Source organism: Branchiostoma belcheri, unplaced genomic scaffold, assembly GCF_001625305.1.
Source record: "Branchiostoma belcheri isolate BF01 breed outbred unplaced genomic scaffold, Haploidv18h27 scaffold43, whole genome shotgun sequence".
Taxonomy (NCBI): domain Eukaryota; kingdom Metazoa; phylum Chordata; class Leptocardii; order Amphioxiformes; family Branchiostomatidae; genus Branchiostoma; species Branchiostoma belcheri.
The window spans coordinates 188,513-209,345 of NW_017804054.1; the positions used below are offsets into that span (position 1 = coordinate 188,513).

At 40.5% G+C, this 20,833-nt stretch overlaps 3 protein-coding genes across 3 annotated transcripts; 1 reads left to right on the plus strand and 2 right to left on the minus strand.

Annotated features, from left to right (window-relative positions):
* The first annotated feature begins 46 nt into the window (after positions 1-46).
* On the plus strand, positions 47-1,248 carry LOC109478291 (uncharacterized protein C4orf22 homolog). The gene is made up of 2 exons (XM_019779759.1): positions 47-328; positions 634-1,248. The coding sequence occupies exons 1-2, from the start codon at positions 89-91 to the stop codon at positions 1,093-1,095; spliced, it is 702 nt and encodes a 233-aa protein (XP_019635318.1). The 5' UTR covers positions 47-88; the 3' UTR covers positions 1,096-1,248.
* An 851-nt stretch (positions 1,249-2,099) lies between these two features.
* Positions 2,100-9,886, minus strand: LOC109478282 (endosomal/lysomomal potassium channel TMEM175-like). The gene is made up of 19 exons (XM_019779748.1): positions 9,727-9,886; positions 9,488-9,526; positions 8,752-8,849; positions 8,544-8,631; positions 8,003-8,086; positions 7,492-7,563; positions 6,902-6,994; positions 6,656-6,734; positions 6,265-6,342; positions 5,964-6,018; positions 5,551-5,704; positions 5,317-5,361; positions 4,775-4,837; positions 4,457-4,560; positions 4,043-4,129; positions 3,793-3,853; positions 3,555-3,614; positions 3,368-3,437; positions 2,100-3,077 (listed from the first exon to the last, which is right to left on the minus strand). The coding sequence occupies exons 1-19, from the start codon at positions 9,862-9,864 to the stop codon at positions 3,040-3,042; spliced, it is 1,506 nt and encodes a 501-aa protein (XP_019635307.1). The 5' UTR covers positions 9,865-9,886; the 3' UTR covers positions 2,100-3,039.
* Positions 9,887-10,970: 1,084 nt separating this feature from the next.
* LOC109478293 (probable ATP-dependent RNA helicase DHX37) lies at positions 10,971-20,338 on the minus strand. Its single transcript, XM_019779761.1, has 15 exons — positions 20,202-20,338; positions 19,530-19,656; positions 18,938-19,107; positions 18,010-18,564; positions 17,561-17,684; positions 16,587-17,207; positions 16,148-16,279; positions 15,331-15,602; positions 14,747-14,935; positions 14,284-14,388; positions 13,519-13,674; positions 12,933-13,151; positions 12,459-12,572; positions 11,642-12,057; positions 10,971-11,256 (listed from the first exon to the last, which is right to left on the minus strand). Exons 2-15 carry the CDS (start codon positions 19,627-19,629, stop codon positions 10,971-10,973), a joined length of 3,459 nt encoding a protein of 1,152 aa, XP_019635320.1. The 5' UTR covers positions 19,630-19,656; positions 20,202-20,338.
* Between the last annotated feature and the right edge of the window lie 495 nt (positions 20,339-20,833).

Below are 20,833 nucleotides of genomic sequence, written 5' to 3' on the forward strand. Positions count from 1 at the left end.
CAAACAATGGACCATTCCGGATCGTTGCTAGGCTACCAATCCTATTGTGTAAACAACGATCCCTTCACCACTACCGCAAAAGTCCAAGATGGAGGAAGAACTGCCGTCAGGAACGGACAACATAGTGACCGAATATAACACGTACGAGGACTTCCTAGACTCCCAAATTACGTCTCTAGATCTTTATTACCTGGAGGATGAAGAGCTAGCGAGGCAATTGGTGGAGCTAGGCTACCGCGGCAGCGGGGAGGTCCTCAAGAGAGAGGAGTTCGAGGCTAGAAAACAGGCAGCCGAAGCTAGCAGACTGTCCAAACGCAGCCAGCAAAAGGTAACGCTAACGTTTTCGTTGAAGTTATTTTGATTCTGTAGATTGCTTTCTTTATAAAAAGCCTTCGTAAATTCAAGGATAGAAGCACAAAACATGTGTTTGGCTCTGGATATCTCATTCCCCATATCATATATCAATATCCTCAATAGTGTATTAACGTTAGTGTTGGAAAATTTTTCAAAAGCAGCCTATTCATCTCTATTCAGTGATTAATGCTGACTTTTGACATACAATATAACGTCTAAAAAGTTCCTATTTTCATGAATGATGATATCTATTAACAGATACCATTTTCATGTCCACAGGCCTTGGCTAGCTCTGGAAAGGACTTGAAGAACCCTTTCCTGAAGTGTCTAGCTCAGAGAGAAGAGGCCAACCGCAGTGGCAAGATGACAACCATCATATTCATCCGTGACTACAATGCTCGCGGTCAGGAGATATCTGGCTACATCGACTACGCCCACCGTTTAAAGACAGAGGACTTCGAGCCATACTTTTCTGGGAAGAAAAGACTCCTTCCCCGGCCCTCCGATCTCAGCTTCTATAATTGGGAAACGCAGACATCCACGTCCAACCCCACCCCAAACTACCAGGTCATCGCGGAAAGTGCCTCCGGCCTGCTGTTTAAGAACAAACGAGATCGTAAGATCTTGAACGTGGATCCCAAGGCAGCATCTCCTGGGGATAACTCCACTCGAACCGTGATCGAAAGCCCGCAGTACACTCAAGTGGTCATCTATGACCACATCACTCGCAGAAAGACTTAGAACGCAGACCAAAACATTCTGAAGTCACAATTTCAGTTCCTGTTTATTCTCATCTGACCACTGTAATGTTCAGGAGATTCTTTGATTGTATTAAGCATGCAGTTGAACCTTATTGTATATATAATGATGCAGTTGAAACCAAGGGAAGAAGTCCCACTAGAGCTCATTTTGACCAGACAAAATGACCAGACAAAATCAACTACTAATAAGTACTTGGCAATGTCATGTTATGCAAATTAAACACTTGACACAGTGGGCAGTGGTATATGAAATCCAAAGAGCATTGCACAATGTCTACAGAAGTGAAATCATGAGATGTAATAACGATATATTCAAAAATATGTACATGTAACATTATATTGAATTTGCAAGTTCATTTCCTTTTGAGTTCATTTGAACAAAGTTCATTGGAAGGAAAACGTTAAAAATTAGCTTTGTCGTGGTCCTTTTTACAATCATTTCCAGTTTTTTCCCCTATTTACTTAGAACATAAAACTTGTAAAACTCTTAACATTATAAGAAAACATCATTGTAAAGATTAAATAACATGCTTAATGCTCAGTTTGTTTCACAAGAATTACAAATAGCTTATTCATCTTACTATCATTGCAAACCTTGATAACAAGAACAGTCAGAAATCATCTTCCTATTAATTAATTCCAACTTAAGTTTTCCCTCCAGGCTTCCTGTTTCCTCCCATAGATGGTTCAGTGTATGTTCAGTTTATGAATAAAAAGATATAAAGAAAAGAAAAAGACAAAAAGTTACCTCCAGTATCTGAAGTCTGGGCATGTAGCTGCTTCCTCAACGTGGCACTTGTCAGCTTTCCGGATAGCAAAAAACATGATTGTCCTACACCAGGGAGGGTGCTTGGTGGTGTAAATTAGGCTCAAAAGTCCAGCAAGATATTTCTACTTCTAAATTACTAAAACTCAGGCGAGAGAAAAGGTCAGGCTTTGAACACTTCCAACAAATCATAAAAAACCTTGAGAATTTCTGAATCATTGAAATGTAGCTGCTTTACAGAAAAAACCTTGAAGGTTTATTGTGTACATTTATTCATGCATTTATTGGAAAAAAAAGCTGCTTATTTCGAAATTTACCGAGTAATTATCATGAATATGTGTGAAATACATCCTTGGAAAATAACATTAAGCAGCAGTCATATGATTCCTCAGTAATAGACTACATATAATAAATGTCTGTAATGTTTTTTCTTTAATAACAATTATGCTTTTTTTGTACGAAAATAAAGCCACAAATTCTTGTAGCAGCAGCAAAACTTTGTCACATTTTCTCAGGCTCAAACAAAAATATTTGGTGACGGCTAACAAACAATACAGAACATTTAAACTCCATTATTACTAATTCAATTAAAAGAGTGTAAAAGATACCATTGATACAACAGAAATGTTTGATGCTGGTTTAGATTTCATACACGGCATAGTCTATGTACAACAAAACATTTTCAGCACCAAGGACAGGCCACTTTGCTTGACAAGAGAGCTACAAGCAGTTGTTACCGCACACATATAGTAATGATCTTGAACCTGACTAGCATGCTGAAATCACCATAGCCTCCTATCAACTACTGCTGACTACATGTCTGACAGCAACTTGTATTCTTGCAATTCAAAAACTTTGCGACCATTTTAAGTGTAAGATAACAAACTTGAATACACATATCTCTAGTGTATGTGGTTGAGTCTTGGTCTCTTCTTGTGCAGACAAATCTTTGGCAACAAAGTAAGTTAGGACTTCAGCTCCACTGACCAAATTTCCTCAATAAGTGTCAATAAGGGGACAGCCTTATGTTCTGACACCAGTATTTTTCAGCATAGGGTTAGGGTGTCCTAACACAGGTTGAGCTGTTGGAACATAGGGGAGTAACTACATGTATTCCATAATATGAAACACAAGCTTATTAGCTGATGATATCTTTGCTCAGCAGGCAATGTTTTCTGGAGGTGCAGTCAGAAGAGCTGAAAAATAAGAATGTACAGATACATGTAGTCCATCACATCTGTACTTGACATTGATCAGCTAATTGTTTTAACAATAATCATATGGAAAATCCATGCCCAAAGCAATAAACGTATACATACATAACATACAGCAAATATACATGTACTCTTAAGTTTATCCAGCCACTACTTTACTTGTGATGGGTTTTTCTTTTATCTTTAAAGGCATATGAAGGGAAATGAAATACTTGTACGTATTCCAGCAGTGCCAATTTACTACCAACTACATACTATAGGAAACTACATACCTTGTTCTTCATTATTGCTGCCCTCTTGAGTCGAATTCTCTTCAGGATTCAGTACATCTTGCACATTTCTCTGTAAGGAGCAAAAAAGTTACATTGTCCTCAGCAGAATATTTAGGAGGGACTTTCGAACCTCTTTCCCCAAAAGTTGCATGCTGCTGTTAATATTTTCAGAAGGTCTGAATCCTACCTGTATTTGGATCACAATCAGCCAAAGGATGAAGAAGAGTACAGGTGTTCCAAGCTGAGCCTATATAAAAAGAAACAAGAGTCAAAGAAACCAAGGTGAAGAAGCTTAATCCATTGTTGTATCGAGATGAGACATGAGAGAAATATATGCATCTTGCTAGAGATCTAGCTATAACGTTAACACTAGTACTGGTGAGGTTTATGTTCTGTTTTGTATGGAGGGAGTACAGAGTACTCACCACATGGAATGCTTCCACAGACAGGACATCTGAAGTCAGGCTGATGACATAGATGGTCATACTGTAAGTATGGCAAAACACAGTCATTTTTACCTCACCCACAACCCACTTAGGCAATCACAGTTTTGGAAAAGAATGATTATTGGACACTAGACACTGGAGTGGCACAATGATTTGATTCAGACATAATATATGATTTAGCTTATTCAGGAACCCTCGTATATTGTAAAAGTGTGATGGTCTAACATACCTGACAGTAGGGTAGACGAGAAGTTTTACCAGTAGGTAATAGTGACTGCGCCCTCCCACTCTGGCACTATCTGTCAGGTCCTGGTCTCTGTTACAGAGTGAAACAACAAAGCATATCAACGGTTTTAAATTCTCACATGTCTATAAACCGGTATAACTGCTCTTCCATACAACACACCAACTTTGCAAGTACCAGGCGCAGCGGCAGCTGGCTATATTACACCAAGTACCCTGTTATACCTGACCATGTATCTCTGTTTAATGTACGTAACAGTGTAGAATAAAACATTGTGGTGTTAACACCACTACATGTACATACATTAAATACATCTGCCAGTTTTTATTTTGTGTGGTAAGGTGACCGAGATTCTCTCTTATGCTACTAAAAACAAAGTGGTGAAATCCTTATACATACGGTCTGAAGAGTGCAGTAACAAAGATGGCCAGTTGAGAGATGCTCGCCAGGAATATGATGACACAAGACAGCTGGATGGCTACTCTCTCGTTATTGTAGAAGTCCTGAAAGGAAAGAGGAGGCATGTACTTCAATTTAAAAGTGAGACCAAAACATCCACACATGACAGTAATGTAAATCATACACCGTTAGTGCCAAAATTTTGTAGTATACATGTATAAACATAGACTAGATTAGCCTTATAGTATTGTTGTTTTTGTACCACGTATAATAGTCCAGCAATAAACTTTAAAGTTCATTCACTCATTCTGAACTTACTGTATCTTTGTACATGCTTGTTAGCTGGAAAGCCAGAGGCATCCCTCCAATCATGGCCAGGGACTGTATGAAAGAACAAAATGTCATGTAGTACAGACAAGTTTTGTCATGCACTGGGTCATGCCCTTGGTACTGAAAAGTTTCTAGTTGTACACAGACTACTAGTATGCCATACATGAAACCAATCCTAATTTCCTCAAATGAGTATTTTAGGCAACAAAAACAACTAACAACTAAGATGGACACAAAAAGTGCAATCTTACCATCTAATAGTATATGAAATGAGCATCTGGGCTCAAATATTGGGTGAATGTGACCCTAAAAATTGGTGCTGTGCACATAGATATTTGTACATACATGTAGTTATGTACGTAAAGGTACTATAATTATTGTACAATAGCATAAAGCATATTCTTGACATTGAAGTGTGGGGAAATGTATACTAGTAATATAACTGTTGCTGTATCACTTACTTAAAATTCTTATAATAAGTTAGCAATGGATTTTGCTGCTTTGCTTTAGCTGGACAACAACATACTTACAAAGTTATTGAACATGGCCATCAGTCGACTTGTTCTCTTGAGGTGCTGTGAAAGAAACAAAAACACACAGTCGTGTAGTACATACTTAGGTCATGTAATGCCTTACGGTCTTATTTTGACCAAGAATGGAATTCTAACATTTTCTTATGCATTATTCACATGAGGTCCTGATTTGCATAATCTTTGTTGAATGATGTTCAACTTCACTTCACCACTGTATGTATCTTTACTTACATGGTACAGTGAGTGGTGAATGTACCATAACAGTCCCACTGTAGCAAACGTGCCAAAGTAGGCCAGGAAGACAGAGCTGTCATGGTTCAGGGCAGCCGCCAGGTCATTCTTGTACTTGATCTCCAAGTCTGCCACAGAGGGAATGTCTTTTTCACTGAGGGACAGGATGATAAGAACAACCAGGGAAAGATGTCAAGGATAGACCAAGATAGTCGACTATAGAGTGTGTTCACATGACGGTATACCTGTGTCAGCTGCCATGTTGGTGTCCTTATTTGCATTTTGGTCAAGCATTTTCGGACCTTTAAAAATCCATCACAAATTGCCATTGAAATAAATCGTAAAGTTAAAAAAAAAAAAGCTTAAAAAGATAGGGGTGTGAGACATGGCATAACCCTTTTGAAATTTCTTACCAGATATCCAGGATAATGAGAGTGGCCACAATGGCAAACACACCATCACTGTAACCTGTACGTACATAGGAGAAAAATAATTACTATCACCCACTTCTGCTAAACATGTAACATTCAACTATATTCTGACATTCTTGAAAAGGATTTGAAAATAACGTTTTCATAAAAGTCGTGGTCTCAGGTTGGATCATGACAGTATGGCAAGGTATGGCAGATTTGTTGCATATACATTACTAGTAAACCTATCCCTCTGTTTTACTTATGTTTGAAACATTCTATGTTTCAAGATAGCATCACTTACATTCCACTCTCTCCTTATTGACTTCCATCTCGTAAGATTTCCCTCTCCGGATAACCTCTTGAGACACCTGCACACTTCCTGTTGGTTTAAAAAGTATGGAGAAACACAACAAAATGAACACTTTCATTGTATAATATATTACCCCTGGCACAAGGGGTGACACAATCCTGTTATTTTACAATATGGATCATAATTCTGTATATCCATGGTTCAATCCCATGCAGGCATACATTTGTTAAAATTGTTTCAAATGGTGATTTAATGCCAGCAGCCTTGTGTAGGAGAGAGCCTCAAGTAGTCACCGTCAAGCCTCCAAAACCTTTGCATGCAAAATGAACACACTGGCAATGGTAGCATGTCTGTGACATCCTGAATGGAAAGAACTGAATACCTGAACATTTGCTGATCAGCTTGGACAGTTGGACAGCAATGTTAGGACTGAACAGAATCATCACCAGGAATATGTAAGACTGAAATGAAGAAAGCAAACAAATATCAGACCTGCATTTCTGCATACATGTATCAGGTATCATCATATCAAGGTTCTTTATTGTTACATTTTTCAAGATCAGAAAGTACTTGCCAAGTACATACATAGATACATTACATAATACTGTTTAAGATTCTAAAGACTTACTATAACATTGCTGGCAGGTGAGAACACAGCAGCAAGTGTACAGAGGATGGGGTTTACCAACACACGCAGAAGGAGGGCATTCCTCACGGCTACCTGCAAAGAAGAAGTATATTCTAGAGTTTAGGACAAGTTTGGATTTTTAGTTATTAGGGTTTATAATGGGGACAGCCGTGTTCTGAAACCCATAGGTGTCGGGACATAGGGGTGTCAGAACATAGAGTTATCAGAACATATTGTGTCGGGAGATAGGGTGTCGGGACGTAGGGGTGTTGGGACATAGGGGTGTCAGAACATAGGGTTATCAGAACATATTGTGTCGGGACATAGGGACTGTCAGGACGTAGGGGTGTTGGGACATAGGGGTGTCAGAACATAGGGTTATCAGAACATATTGTGTCGGGACATAGGGGTGTCAGAACATAGGGTTATCAGAACATATTGTGTCGGGACATAGGGACTGTCAGGACGTAGGGGTGTTGGGACATAGGGGTGTGTCGGAACATATCAGAACATAGAGGTGTCTGAGCATAGAATTGGTATGGCCTTGACAGGCAGCTGGCTGTTGTAATGCAAGAGCAGGAATATCTCACCTTGTTCTCAGAGTTCTTGATGGACTCCTCCATGATTTGAGGGTTGCGGAACACATGCAGAACTACTAAGGCCTGTAGATACATTTTTATAAAGAAAGAAAAAAAGCACAACTTACTACATTTTGTACTGGGGAAGCATGTACAATACAACAGGTCAACTTCACAAACAAACAACAAGAAACTAAAGATTTCCATGAAGTAGAATGTATTTGGATCAATTAAATTTCTTGTCTTACTCATTATTTATCACCTCCTAGCCTGCAGGGAGACCATTTTGGGCTTCTAAATCAACCTTCCTGTCAGTCTGTGGTTACACCATTTCCCCCATCTTTTTTCATGTTTAATCTGTTTCTCACTCTGTAGCAAACAATTCTAATGCCTTAGGGGTTACAGTAAATTATGCCTTCAATTTACCCTGCAATAATGACAGATGTGGGGTTACATTTGCTTGCAATTGAAAGATGATATTTAGTACAATTTTTTTTTCTTGTATGGTATAATCAGCTCTTACCTGTGCTACACCCAGGACAATGATACACACACTGAACAGCACAATGGCCAGGACATATTCAGGAAATGTTCCCATCAAGGTGAACTGAAAAAGGAAGCAATATCATATAAACATCATAGCTTCTTTTCTACGTGTAATTTTCTCTTCCGACATTTAACCTTTTGTCTACCTTCCTCAGAGCTTAATGAAGTATTCACTTCCGATCTTGTCACATTGTCACAATGACATGATGATGTTCCCAAACGTGACTGGACTCTAATATCCCTATTAGGAAGGTGGCCAAAAGACTGCTACAAGATCAGCAGACTTCTCTAAATTACAATTTGCGTGGTACATGGTACTAGTCAGGTGATAGTGTCTACTTTGACTTTTCATTTGATGCCATTAATCTATACATGGAGAGGGGTTTGTGGTGTCCCCTAACTGGTCCAGACTGGACCGGTTTTTTCACCAACCCATTTGTGATGGTACTAGTAAGTTCACTCAGGCGTGGGATGATGCAAGATTCTTAGAGTGTATTTTGGTCCAAGTGCTGACTCACCGTAAAAGGTAGAAATGTGATGATCATCATGATGAAGAGATTGAGAAGTGTGGTCACATCATCAGCACGTCGTACAATCTGGAACAGCCTGGAACATTGGTGATAATTGGACCTCAAAGAAATTTATCAAGATATGTACTTCAATGCACAGGAAAATTGAGCTATCGTTGAATTGTATATGTCACAGATTTGGTGCTGGCTTACTTACCAAACATGTGCAGTCCATGATATGGCCACCACAAAGAATGTCAAAATGTAGATGAGTATTTTGGGTAGGAGCCGATAGAAGATGACCTCCCTCAAGTTCTGTCAAAAATAAATTGAAGAAATGATAACATTTAAATAGCATATCTCAAAGATATCACACATCCATAATTTCAACTGGTGCTTCATTTGGCGCTTCATGTGCTTCATATCAGATACCAATATACATGTAACGTTACCAATTAGCCATGCTGTATCATATAATTATATGGATCCATCCACAACTTCTGGAGTATAACGTCACAGTCTACAGACATACACAGTCACACACACAAACACCAAAACATAAATTTCTTGGCAAAAGTAATCATTAGCAGAGATGCCCTTCCATACTCCTCCTACCCTACCATACAAAGTTCTGTCCCCCATAACAGTACGCGAGTCAGCGGCACATGACTAATCGAAGACTCCAAGCAGATGTATGGATGACGCTGTTTTCTGAACAACAGTCCCCCTATTTTCATCCTTTATATCCATGAACAGCGGTCGTTTACGGCTGAATGTGAGGTTTATAACGATAAATAAAAGGCACAACCGTAATTAACAGTTGAAAACGTTGCTTTCACAAAGTCTCATCTAAACCTCATTGCTTTCCAAACATCTGCTTGAAGATTGGCACATGGCTGTTACCATAAGAGATGCATTGGACGCAAAAATACGGTGTCATAAATTTGTCTTACCTTGTCTTCTGGTATCTCGGTGTGGGCTACTGGCAGGATCTGTGGAAAACACGAGACTGCAGCTGATTTTTTTGGTCGTCTCTTTATTTTTTCTCACGTGAAAATATCAAGAGTGCGTGCACCACTCCTACTTCCGGGTTCGCGCCTTTTTTTAACCCCGTCAGAAAATGACCCGAAGAAAAGGACATCGAAAGGAAAGAACTGGAAAACTTCATCGCGTTGCACTGTGACAATCTTACCATGATGGTTGCCACGATGGAGAAGATGGCATCGCTGTATGCCTGCATTCGCCCAGCGCTGTGAACATGGTCGTCTGCTAGCGACGCCATCTTGGTCCTGGGGATAGTACGTTTATGGTGTTGTCTGGGTGCTAGCATTTGGGCGGGTTGGCGCCCTCTAGCAGCTTTATTTGCACTGCAGGGACTGATTTTTGGGGTTTAGGGATCGTCGTGATTTTCTGTATGTTGATAGCATAAGTGATTAATTGAGATAATAAGAGGCTAATTACACAAATTTGCATAATCAATGTAACAATGTTACAAATTCTATAACATTATATCCTCTACCTTCCATGATAGGACCTTCAATGTTTCAAGAAATTTTGTAGAATCATCAAGAGAGGTCCTATAAGAAATACATGTGGTCATGCACTGTCACAGTGGTAAATGACAGGAAGTTTACACTTGTAGTGTTTGGAAGTTTAATACAATGAACATCATCAGACATAAATCGTGAAAATGAATGACCTCACATTGCATGATAGATGAAAGTTCTCTTCAGTTTGGTTTGATTCAAAATAAATCTTTAATGTAACAACCATGTTGCATTGACTGTAATTCCCTCTCAGTTCAATATCTTACGGAATACATGTATTCATGAAATATTCCTTGTCAATAGCAATGTTCAACTATGAATTTTTTAATGGAATATAATGTTTGTTTCAGTATCTATAATGCAATATGGTACATTGGGTAGCAAAATACATGACCAGAGGACTTAAGCAATGCTTGCATAATGATACAGCAATAAAAGTAATACACATCTTAATACACAACTTAATACACATCTTAAAATATATAATTGTGCATCTGCCATACTTCATCAGTGACTGAGAATGAGTGAAGACAAGTGCATGAAGTATTACATTTACATTGTAAGTATCGCATAGTTCCAGCTTCATCATAATCTTCCTAATTAATACAATAACTAGAGGAACAGAAGCTGTTTTTAGCTGTCCTTATTAGACAAACAGGGCTTGAAATAGTTAAAAATTTCTCTTTTATGTGTTTACAAAAAAGTGCTTCACAATACTGAATCCTCTCTTCTTTTACATGTAATTTGCCACATTTGAAGTTGTTCTAAATTATATTTTAAAATCTGCAATCTGAAATTATCAGATATCACAGTATGTCCACATTTATTTCCTGCAAGAATCTGAGAAAAAAAAGAAGAAATCAAATTGGTGCCGCCAAAAATTCCAATCCTACACAGGTGGCCACATCTCTGTCAGGTCTGTGTATATACTCTGTGGCACCCACTCTGTAAACGCTGATAGGAGAAACTTGTTGTTCTTCTGCCAAGCCTGCTGGAGGCTATCTCTGTTGTCTGCTCCTTCAGACACCAGAGCCTTGAGGAGTGTCTGTGTGCGAGGCTGCAGGTTGGCCCAAGGTTTGACCATGATGGCGGGGGGAGACAGGAGGAGGGGGGTCAGCTTCTTCAGTCGTGGGAAAACTGCTCCCTCCAGGAGGAACTTTGCAAACCATTTGTACCTGTTCCGAACAAAACAAAATATAAAGGGATTAGAAATATTCTTTAGAGTCTTAGACAATATTCTTTTTCTTCATTACTACATGCTATCTAAAACCTCATAAGGCAGAGGCTCCAAGCATGACATGTAAGACACAAAACTGTAAGGTTTGATCCACTCATACTGGCAAGGACCCGTCTTTTCTATAAGAGTGGCAAGCTCTTTAAAATGCTCCAAGCGTGGCTGTCCTTACACATTTAATGTCCTATCCAACGGACATCCCTGCCAGAGAATAGGTTTAGGGAAGTTGGATAATAGGTTGAGTTGTTGGAACATTAGGATATTAGAGCACAGGTGTGTAGTAGGTGGGGATTTACCACTTCTAACAGTATACAGGGGGAGGTTACCTCTCCAGGCCCTCCGGATAGTCGCACTCCACAGAAGGCATCTGCCATCCCAGTTTGGAGAATGTGCTGGTCCGGTGACACCTGACCCGACCCGTGTCCTTGTCGTACGTCGGTGGCGTATCCTGCACCGGCTCCGAGAACGTGCACAGGTTGGGCACCAGTAACGGGACCCACTCTGGCTCCACCGCCGCCACACAGTGCATGTAGGGCTTCCCTGTCTCAATGATCTCGTGAAATATGACGTACTCTGGGCGAATTTTGAGGAGAACGGAGGAGGGGTGGATGAAGACATACTCCTCCATGGAGGTGGACTGGTAGGCAAACCTGTGGGCCTTGTCTGAGATTTGCTCTGCAGGAACACGGCGGGCGATTCGGTCCCCTAACCCTGATAGCATGATCTGTCTCAGCAGCTTGGCCTTATAGAAGGAAGATTGAACATGTTACATACTGTACATTCACTTCTACTGTGGTTTTATTTCATAGTAGGAGGGAAAGAGAGGTTTTCCCTTTGTTTTAAATTCATGGTTGAAACAAGTCTGTAATACAGTAATCATACAAAACATGTGTATTTGTGGTGTCATGGATTCATGAAAATAAAAGCACCGTGGTGTTTTATGGTTGACGTCAGTGACATCTATGCAATTAGGCGCATCTTTAACTAAGTATTATTGTGCAGCAAAGATGTACAACTGAACCTTGCTATTGAAACAATACAGGGACTCTTGGGGAATTAAATCTCTATAATAAGCATTTTGCCATGGTTTTCTTAGGCTTAGACCATAGGTAAACAGCAATTTAGAGTAGTGTTGCAATTCACCTGCAGCTCAGTAGGGGGCCTCATGTTAGGGTCTACATACACCTTGGCCCCTGGACACACTGTGTTGATGGCATTAGTCAGTAATGCACGCAGGCTTCGAATCTCAGTCATTGCCTGCAAAATATGGAAACAATTCCAACTTGATGTGAAATGACAGTTTACAAAATTTTGTGCATTTAGATTTAAGCAACAATGGATAAATCCGTCATAAAAAGTATCTCAATAAACTTCATGCCAGAGATATGAGTGAGGATATGTTTATTGCTTTATTTACAATAGTTCAAAACAGGTTCATGTAATAACATACTACATGTGTTGAAAAGTGATTTAAATATCAGCAACTTGCTGGGTTTTTTTTACCCAAAATATTTTCAGTTGTAGCCCCTAAAATCTTGCATTGTGTACCTACATCTATGTAAGGATGAACTGTTTTTAAACATAACAGATGGGATATCACGTCCCATGTACATATACCTTATATCTCAGTCCATTCTCTTCACAGAATGTCTTGGTGCAGCCTGCGAACTCACACGCTCCCACGGCCCGCAGGAGCACCATGATGTCACCTAGCAACAGGGACTGTCCTTGCCCCGCCCACGTCTTCTTCAGCTGGGCGACTCGGCGCTGGGCGTCCTTCAGCTCCTGCTGTTCCTCCGTCTGTACGGCTGGTCCGCTACTCGGGAGGAAGACTTCCTGTGGAGGCATCAACCAGTCCACATGATATTGCCTTTGTAAGGCCATCAAAGTTTTTAATCATTGTACATCAAGATATGCATCAATGCATCAAAGTAAAAGACAAAACAATAAATCAGAGCCTTGTCTTGTCTCCTCTCCTCATATTCATTTGCCATCCACGTTCCAGCATGGCAACAGATATCTTTGCCCATTTTCGGCATATTGACCACTTTCAGAGGGCAACAAAATTTCTTTTTCAAAATTAGGTGAAAATCAGGTGATGTCATCCATAAAAATTACTTGCTGTGGCCTAGTGTTGCAATTCACCTGCAGCCCAGTAGGGGGCTTCATACTGGGGTCTAGAACCTAAAACTGCAAACCTTACTTGGACAGTCAGGGCAGCGACAATACTGATGACATATGGGAGCAGGCCGTGCTGTTCTCCCAGGGCCAGCATCTTGGAGAAGCGAGGAGACACGGGGAACCTCGCCATGGCACGGCCCAGTGGGGTGACAACAGGAGATGGGGTCACTTTAGGGTTCTGAAGATGGTACAACAGTAAAATAACCATGATGACAAAATATCACACCTACAAATAGGCTAATCGATATCTACTCAAATTGTCAGGGGTCTAACAACCTTGTTATTGTAAACTTGTGCACTTAGATATTCATCTACAGTCTGGTTCCACGCAGCTTACCATACTTACTGCACAACACTGATTTACCACTTAGGCCATGTTGATTTGATTATATGGATGACATCCTCCGGGAGCCCCAAAATTGATGCGCGCGTGCAAATAAAAAAAAAGTTTTGCAAAAAAAAAAGTTGTTTTCATTATGAAATCTACGTGGTCATGAGGGTTGAACAAATGGGACAGAATATGGTATGGCGAATAATCTAGTCTTCAAGTTCACTTCTTTATAATTTCGTCTTTTTCCGTTTCATTTCGGCATTCTACGACATTGGTATGTTTTTTTTGTAACTTACGGTATATTTTTGCTCATTTTGCAACCGTTTTGTACGATTTACAGTATGACTGAAAACTTTTTTTTTTTGGAAACGGCCGAAAATTTATGCGCACGCGGATGTCATCCATATTATCAAATCAACATGGCCTTATGCAAAACAAATAAACCTGAGGTAAAACCTTGGGTTTTGCTGTGTGCTGCAGTGCCCCCAACTGGACCAGGAGCTGCTCTGCAGCTTTGACTGCCTCTACATCAGGGGGTGTTGGGAAGGGGAAGTTCACCACCTGGGACAACACAACATCTCATACAATTATAACAAATTATTGTTTCATTCAAAAACATTGGACAATGGACTACAGCAAAAATATCTTGGAGACTTATACATCTGCAAAAATGTTTATCAGTGTTACAGAACTAAACTTTGTTCTTGGAATTGTCAAGGAATCACCAATACTATTTGAGGTTATAATGGAGGTTTTCTACTGTATGGAAATGATTAACGATATATGCACTAGATGGACATTTTAGAAGTTTAACAACTCTACCAGTGTGCTCTGCTTTTTTTATGGACTTAAAACTCAGACGACTTCTGAAAGATTCTTTCTTATGTATGCGTGATTTTCCTATGCCTGCCATCCTCACCTTGTCAATGCTCATGTCCTTCATCTGTAAGACCAAGTCTTCCACAGGACGTCTGGCTATCTCTGGTGGTGAGAACGTCTGGAAGTCAGAGAAGACAGCGGAGGAGTAGAGTCTGTAGCAGTGTCCGGGTTCTGTTCTCCCTGCACGGCCTGCACGCTGGTCAGCAGACGCCTTGGATACCCAGGTCACCTGATGTTTTAGACCGAAAATTTGATATATCAAAAGACTAAAAAACACTAAGTCTTTTACTACACTCTGTGAATGGTTAAGGCTTAAAATTCATTATTAGCAAAGGTGCACTGGTGCATCTTACCTAAAAAATTGGCAGCACAGAAAACATTTGTGTGCACAACATAGAATATTAGTAAACAAGAATGTCAGCAAAATCTAATTGCAAGGTTTGCCTGACATGTACTGCCTCTATTCAGAGCTTAAATATGAAATTCCATACTGTTATTAGCTGATTCTAAAGAAGTAAAATTTCAGGTTTTAAACTTTTATCATTTTTTGATTATGCTGTATCAGTGTGCATTAGTACCTTTCTGTAAAGATTAACATTAAAACATTTTTGCTGTAAATCCTACCTGAAATGCAGAAGCCCCCGTGACCTTGTCATAGAAGCGTTTTTTCACCTTCCCAGTGTCCACCACATACTTGATATGCGGGATGGTCAGGGAGGTCTCCGCCACATTGGTTGCTATGACGACCAGCCGGGACCCTTCAGGGGGTGGCAGGAACACCCGCTGCTGCCTGTCCGGGGGGAGGAGGGAGTACAGGGGGAGGACGTGCATGGGGAGTTCTGAGTCAGACGTGGCCGTGGCAGCACTGTCATCCATGTCATCCTCATCATCAACTCCTGTACAGGGATAAACAGAGTGAGCATTGTGTAGCACCAGGTGAATGATAGGTAGATAAGATCTTTAATCAATGCAATGACTTCAGAGACTGTCGTTTGAAAGATTGATTTGGGTAACATGATGGTCTTATGGTTGGGCTTGTTGATGAGCTGACTGATATCATTGAAATGTTGTACTGGGTTCGAATCACTGGGAGACCTCTGGGTGGTAACTCCTACCTGAAATGCAGAAGCCCCTTGGAGACCCAGTGCTTTGCTCTTGGAAAAGGCCCTTTTACACCTACCAGTATCAATCAGGTGAAAATGAGTGGTTAGAGCCAGAGTTAGAGATGTTCTCTTGGATGCCACACCTCAAGCATGTTAAAGATCCTACCGCACTTAATGGTGTAGGGGTAGGGGTAGAAGGGGTCCTTCCCAGTGTGGATGGACTTGTACCTACTGTACAGAACTGGTGTGTTATGGCTAAAGGTGGCTTACCAGTTCTACAAAAAAAACATTCAAACAAATTCATCCATTTTTTTTATTATTTTGAAGCGACATCTCACCAACAATATGTGCATCTAGATCGATGTCTTCCTCCAGTATCCCATCATCAGCCTGGTCAGCATCTCCCTCGATCGTGTAGTTATCCAGGTTGATCTGAGGCAGCTTCTGGTCCTTCTTTGTCTTCTTAGTTTCTAGAACACATCAACAGGACTGGACATTAGTATCCAGTTTGTATCCACTCAGTGTTATGACTATGATTTCATTTGTATATGTTAAAATTCAGGTCAGTTTTTAAGCAATTGTATGCAATGGGCATAACTTTAATGCAACATCAATATATTGTCATTCTATTATATTGTTATACGTATTTCTATTTAGGTATCGAAAAGCATGCCATTTTCTGCCACAAAAGTGAATGAGTAAAAAGCATGGTGACATACAATGTATATCACATCATCTGTACTAAAGAATCCTGGGGAAAAAGATGTTTGTTTTTACCTTTGGTCTCTGTTGTGTTCTTCACCTGTGCGCCACTTGCGCTTGGAAAAGTCCTCTGGAGCTTCCTACACAGGGCGTGCACCTCTGCCTGCCCTGTCAGGAACACCAGGATGCCTCCAGCGGGTAACATACGGTGGATCTTACACACCTTCCTGTACGTTTCCTGTAGGTACTCTCCCCCTGGCGTCCTCTTGTTGAAGTGCACCGTCACCGGGAATTGTCTCGTGTCTACTTTTATCACAGGCGGGGGGATCTTAAACAACCTCTGATTCTGCGTGAAGTCCTCCACACGAAGCGTGGCGGACATGATGACAAGCTTCAAGGGGTTTCCCTTCTTGGTCCTCAGGGGCACCACCCGTGAGAGCAGACCAATCAGAATGTCCGTGTACACACTTCTCTCGTGAGCCTCGTCTATGACAAGAACAGAGTATTTGGACAGGAGGAGGTCTTTCTGCATTTCCTTGAGTAGAACGCCGTCGGTCATGAACTTGACCTTTGTTTCCGGGGTGACGTTACCCTCATACCGGATTTGGTACGACACGGTGCGCTGCGACAGGTTCATTTCATGGGCAACACGGTGAGACATGCTGACGGCAGCTACACGGCGAGGCTCCGTGATGCCTGGAGGGGAGAAAATACATGTGGTAAATTTAGACTTTCAATCCCCCTAGGTGTGTATAGTGTTATACTTCCATTATGTAATGAGGTTTTGTTTTCGTTGTGACTGTTTGCTTGTTTTCATTTCCACATGCTAGGCATGTTGGGGACACTGACAGGAAGTTAGGTCAAAGGTCTAGAAATGTTTCAGAAAAGGTTATCTTATTTTCTGCCTTCAATCTTCTGGCATATGCATGTCTTATGGGAGCCAGCGGGAAAATGCAAAGACAGAATCTGTGAGAAATATAACAAGAAATATAACATACTGCAACAGTGAATGAGATTGGCTTATAATACAAGGATGGTAACAAACCCACCAATCATGGCATCCTTTCCATATCCAGCCTCATACAGGAACTGTGGGATCTGTGTAGTTTTCCCACTGCCTGTCTCTCCACACACCACCACTACTGGGTTCTCCCGGATAGCTTCCATCAAAACCTGCCAGCAAACAACATTGCTTTATCTTTTTAATTCAGATTTACCACGTTTGTGGAAGGATTGACATAACAGGTGACTATAACCTGAAGTTTTCAACAGAAAGTTTTCAAGGCCAGACTGTGAGGTGTGATAAACTCACACCACACTTATCAAAAAGAGTACTACTGATACATTTAGTAGGGGTTCATGTCATTGTTGAGTTGATCAAACTTTACAGTCCAGTCTTGTGTTATGCCTTAAGACGGCGCATACAATGTAATGCATAATAGACAAATTCAAACAAAAACAAACTAAACTGGCAAAATGATTTACGGAGACATTTTACCTGTTCTTCAGCCAGAATAGGCAGCTGTAGTCTGGACTCTTGTATCTCAGGTCTCCTCTCCACAGGGACATACACGGCAGGGGTGCTGTCCTTCCTCTCTCTCTTTCCTATTGACTCTGCCTTCTGATTCTTCTCCCTTTGTGTATCCGTTGCTTCATCGTTTCCCTTTCCTTCTGTATCACATTGTCCTGCAGTTTTTTCATCGCTTTTCACAGTATCACTATCTGTCTTTTTTACTTGTTCTCTCTCCATGCCTGTACTAGTATCTTGAGTGTTAGTTTCTTCGCTGTTTTCGACTTCTGTTTCATTGTCACTCTCGAGGTCACTGTCACTACTGGAGCTTTCACTCTCACTTTCCTCCTCATCCTCCACTGTCATCTTCCTCTTTTTACTGCCGCTGATGCTGTTGACCTTACACGACCCCGTGGCTGAGGTATCAGGGTCAGGGTGAGGTCGTTTGGTGAGCTTGCCATGTATGGTCTGAGTGGACTGCAGGAGTTTTAATTCCTCGGCAGGAACTTGGACTTGTGATAAAGACTCCAGCAAGTCTGCTCTCTGTAAGTAAGAAAGCAGGTATAATGCATAGTGTGGGGAGGAATGTAAGAGTCAGCAAATTGTAATACCAGTATAACTGAGGTGACCAGCACAGCAAACACGTTGCAATCTGCTCCTCCAATGTGAAACGTCCTTGATGAAAATAGAAATATTTTTTCTTCACCTGGTAGTTTCAGATGCTCCTCTTATAACTCTAGCATACAGTTACAAGAACCTGAAACTGAACATTTTTTAAGCTCAAATCAGACCAACTCTACAAATAGCTTAACCTTCTCCTGCTGCCTAACCCCATAACCAACACAGATCTGGCTACCAGGTAACCTTAGCAGGCTGAAGGTTGAACTACACTGTTGGGAGACAAACAAATTCCTACCTTTGCTTTCTTTTCCTTTTGCTCAATTTTCCTCTGGAGTAGTTTCTTCTGTTTCTTGCTGAGAGGTTTCTGCTGCAGTTGTTTTGACTTTTCTACGTTTTTCACCTTCCTCTTCTGAGATGGTAGCACCAGGGCATTGCAAGCATCAATCCCGGATACCTCTTCTTTGTCTGAACGAAAATATGTTTTTCATTCAATTATCTACAATACAAATAAAGATATTTTTCATCGTTTGCAGCCTGTTGTCTTTATAATAATAAGAATGTTGTAAATTCATATCTGTAGGCTAATTGCAAGTAGCATAAAAATTAAGAACAATATTTATGATATGTGACATCTGTTACCTGACCTGAAGTCTATAAAAACATTTTATTAATCATTTATGACCACAGGTTACTTTGTCAAATTGTTCAGGTACAAGTCCTAACCTGTATCTAAACCTCTGTACCAGTACTTGATGTACACAGCACTTTCATACATTGAATGCAATATTTTTACAAATAGTGACAGAAAACATCATACATGTACTTTGATGCTTCAAAGTACAAGTACCCTTCATTGCTTTTTCAATGACTTGAATCATCTGACTTACCCTGTAGTTCAATCTGGATGCCCTCAGTCTCAGTGTTGTCAATCTTAATGTCTGCTCCCTGACGAGCCTTCCAGTTGTGTCTTTTCTTTAGCCGACCCATAGTTTATAAACTACACTTGACACAGTCCTGGAAACATATTCAGAAAAAAGTTCATTTAAGAGAAGGCTGTGTGCCTACCGGTAATAGTATCATACCTGTACCTTTAGAATTATTTAGGTATAGAAACAGTAACACACTTACAGTAACATGTTCAATTCGTTTTGGCTTAAAAAGGTAATGCTTTACACAAATACAACAATTAGCCACTAAAAAAGTTATCGACTTACAGATGATAATTTTCTTTGCCAAACTTCTTTACGAACAGGTATAATTTGGCATACAGTTTCACAAAAGCCAAGTGCATTCACTTGTAGTAACGTTACTACCTAACTTGTTAACGTTGACGTAAGTTCAGTTAACGTATGGTTGATGATAAAGTATCATAGATAGTTACTTTAGCGTCATGAGCGGCTGACATCTATGGATATCTCTTTAAGTTTAAAGACCACCGTTTTTGTCCACATGGTGCTCGCCCCCCTCCCCACAACATTTTTGAAAAGGCGTTAAGCTAACCTCTGGCTGTCTACGCCAGACTTTGAACGGTTTCTTTCTAAAGAGCAGAAGATACTCACGTTGATCTGTGCACAATTGGTGGTGAAAAGGTTTGATTTCGAACGCAAAAGTAAGAAATTCACAGCGATCTTCAATTTTACGACTAGAACGCAGCCATGTTGGGTGACCTTTGACATAGGAACATTCCATTTTCACTGAAAAGGGAAGATGAAAAGCTGGTTCCTCTTTGTGAGTGAGGGCACGAAAGTGCAATTTATCCCCGAATAAGATATTAAAACCTGGTGGGGGTAGTGACAGATAAAGAGCACATTAGAAAGGTCACAATCTTCCCTACCATTAGTACCAACCTCTGCTTGGAGAGTAAGAATGTGGCCATGCATAATTCGGAGCACCGCCAGGTGTCGCAATTATTCATCGCGATTCTCCAAGCAGATGTCCGGAGATTTCCTGGATGAGAAAACTAGGACCAAAAATCTACACCATCAACAATCAAATACGTAGGTGTAAGAGCCCCCGGCAACCAATCCTTTATATTGCTATCCAGGCATTATTTTTTTCAATTGTGATTCAGCGATTAATTAGTTCAATAGTTGATTTATGACAATGATTAAGACTGAACTTAACCATTAGCGCACCCCCGGGTTTCAATTACATGTATTGAAGGTTGGTAGTAATCCTGGAAATATAGGCT

Excerpts from the sequence above, each read along its gene's own strand:
- LOC109478291 (XM_019779759.1), top strand. The coding sequence starts at position 89 with ATGGAGGAAGAACTGCCGTCAGGAACGGACAACATAGTGACCGAATAT. Across the intron at positions 329-633 it reads CCAAACGCAGCCAGCAAAAG|GCCTTGGCTAGCTCTGGAAA; the intron begins GTAACGCTAACG and ends TCATGTCCACAG.
- LOC109478282 (XM_019779748.1), bottom strand. The coding sequence starts at position 9,864 with ATGCTAGCACCCAGACAACACCATAAACGTACTATCCCCAGGACCAAG. Across the intron at positions 8,850-9,487 it reads CCGAGATACCAGAAGACAAG|AACTTGAGGGAGGTCATCTT; the intron begins GTAAGACAAATT and ends TATTTTTGACAG. Across the intron at positions 4,838-5,316 it reads TGGCCATGTTCAATAACTTT|TCCCTGGCCATGATTGGAGG; the intron begins GTAAGTATGTTG and ends TCTTTCATACAG.
- LOC109478293 (XM_019779761.1), bottom strand. The coding sequence starts at position 19,629 with ATGGGTCGGCTAAAGAAAAGACACAACTGGAAGGCTCGTCAGGGAGCA. Across the intron at positions 13,152-13,518 it reads TCGCTGCCCTGACTGTCCAA|GAAGTCTTCCTCCCGAGTAG; the intron begins GTAAGGTTTGCA and ends ATGCCTCCACAG. Across the intron at positions 12,573-12,932 it reads AGAATGGACTGAGATATAAG|GCAATGACTGAGATTCGAAG; the intron begins GTATATGTACAT and ends CATATTTTGCAG.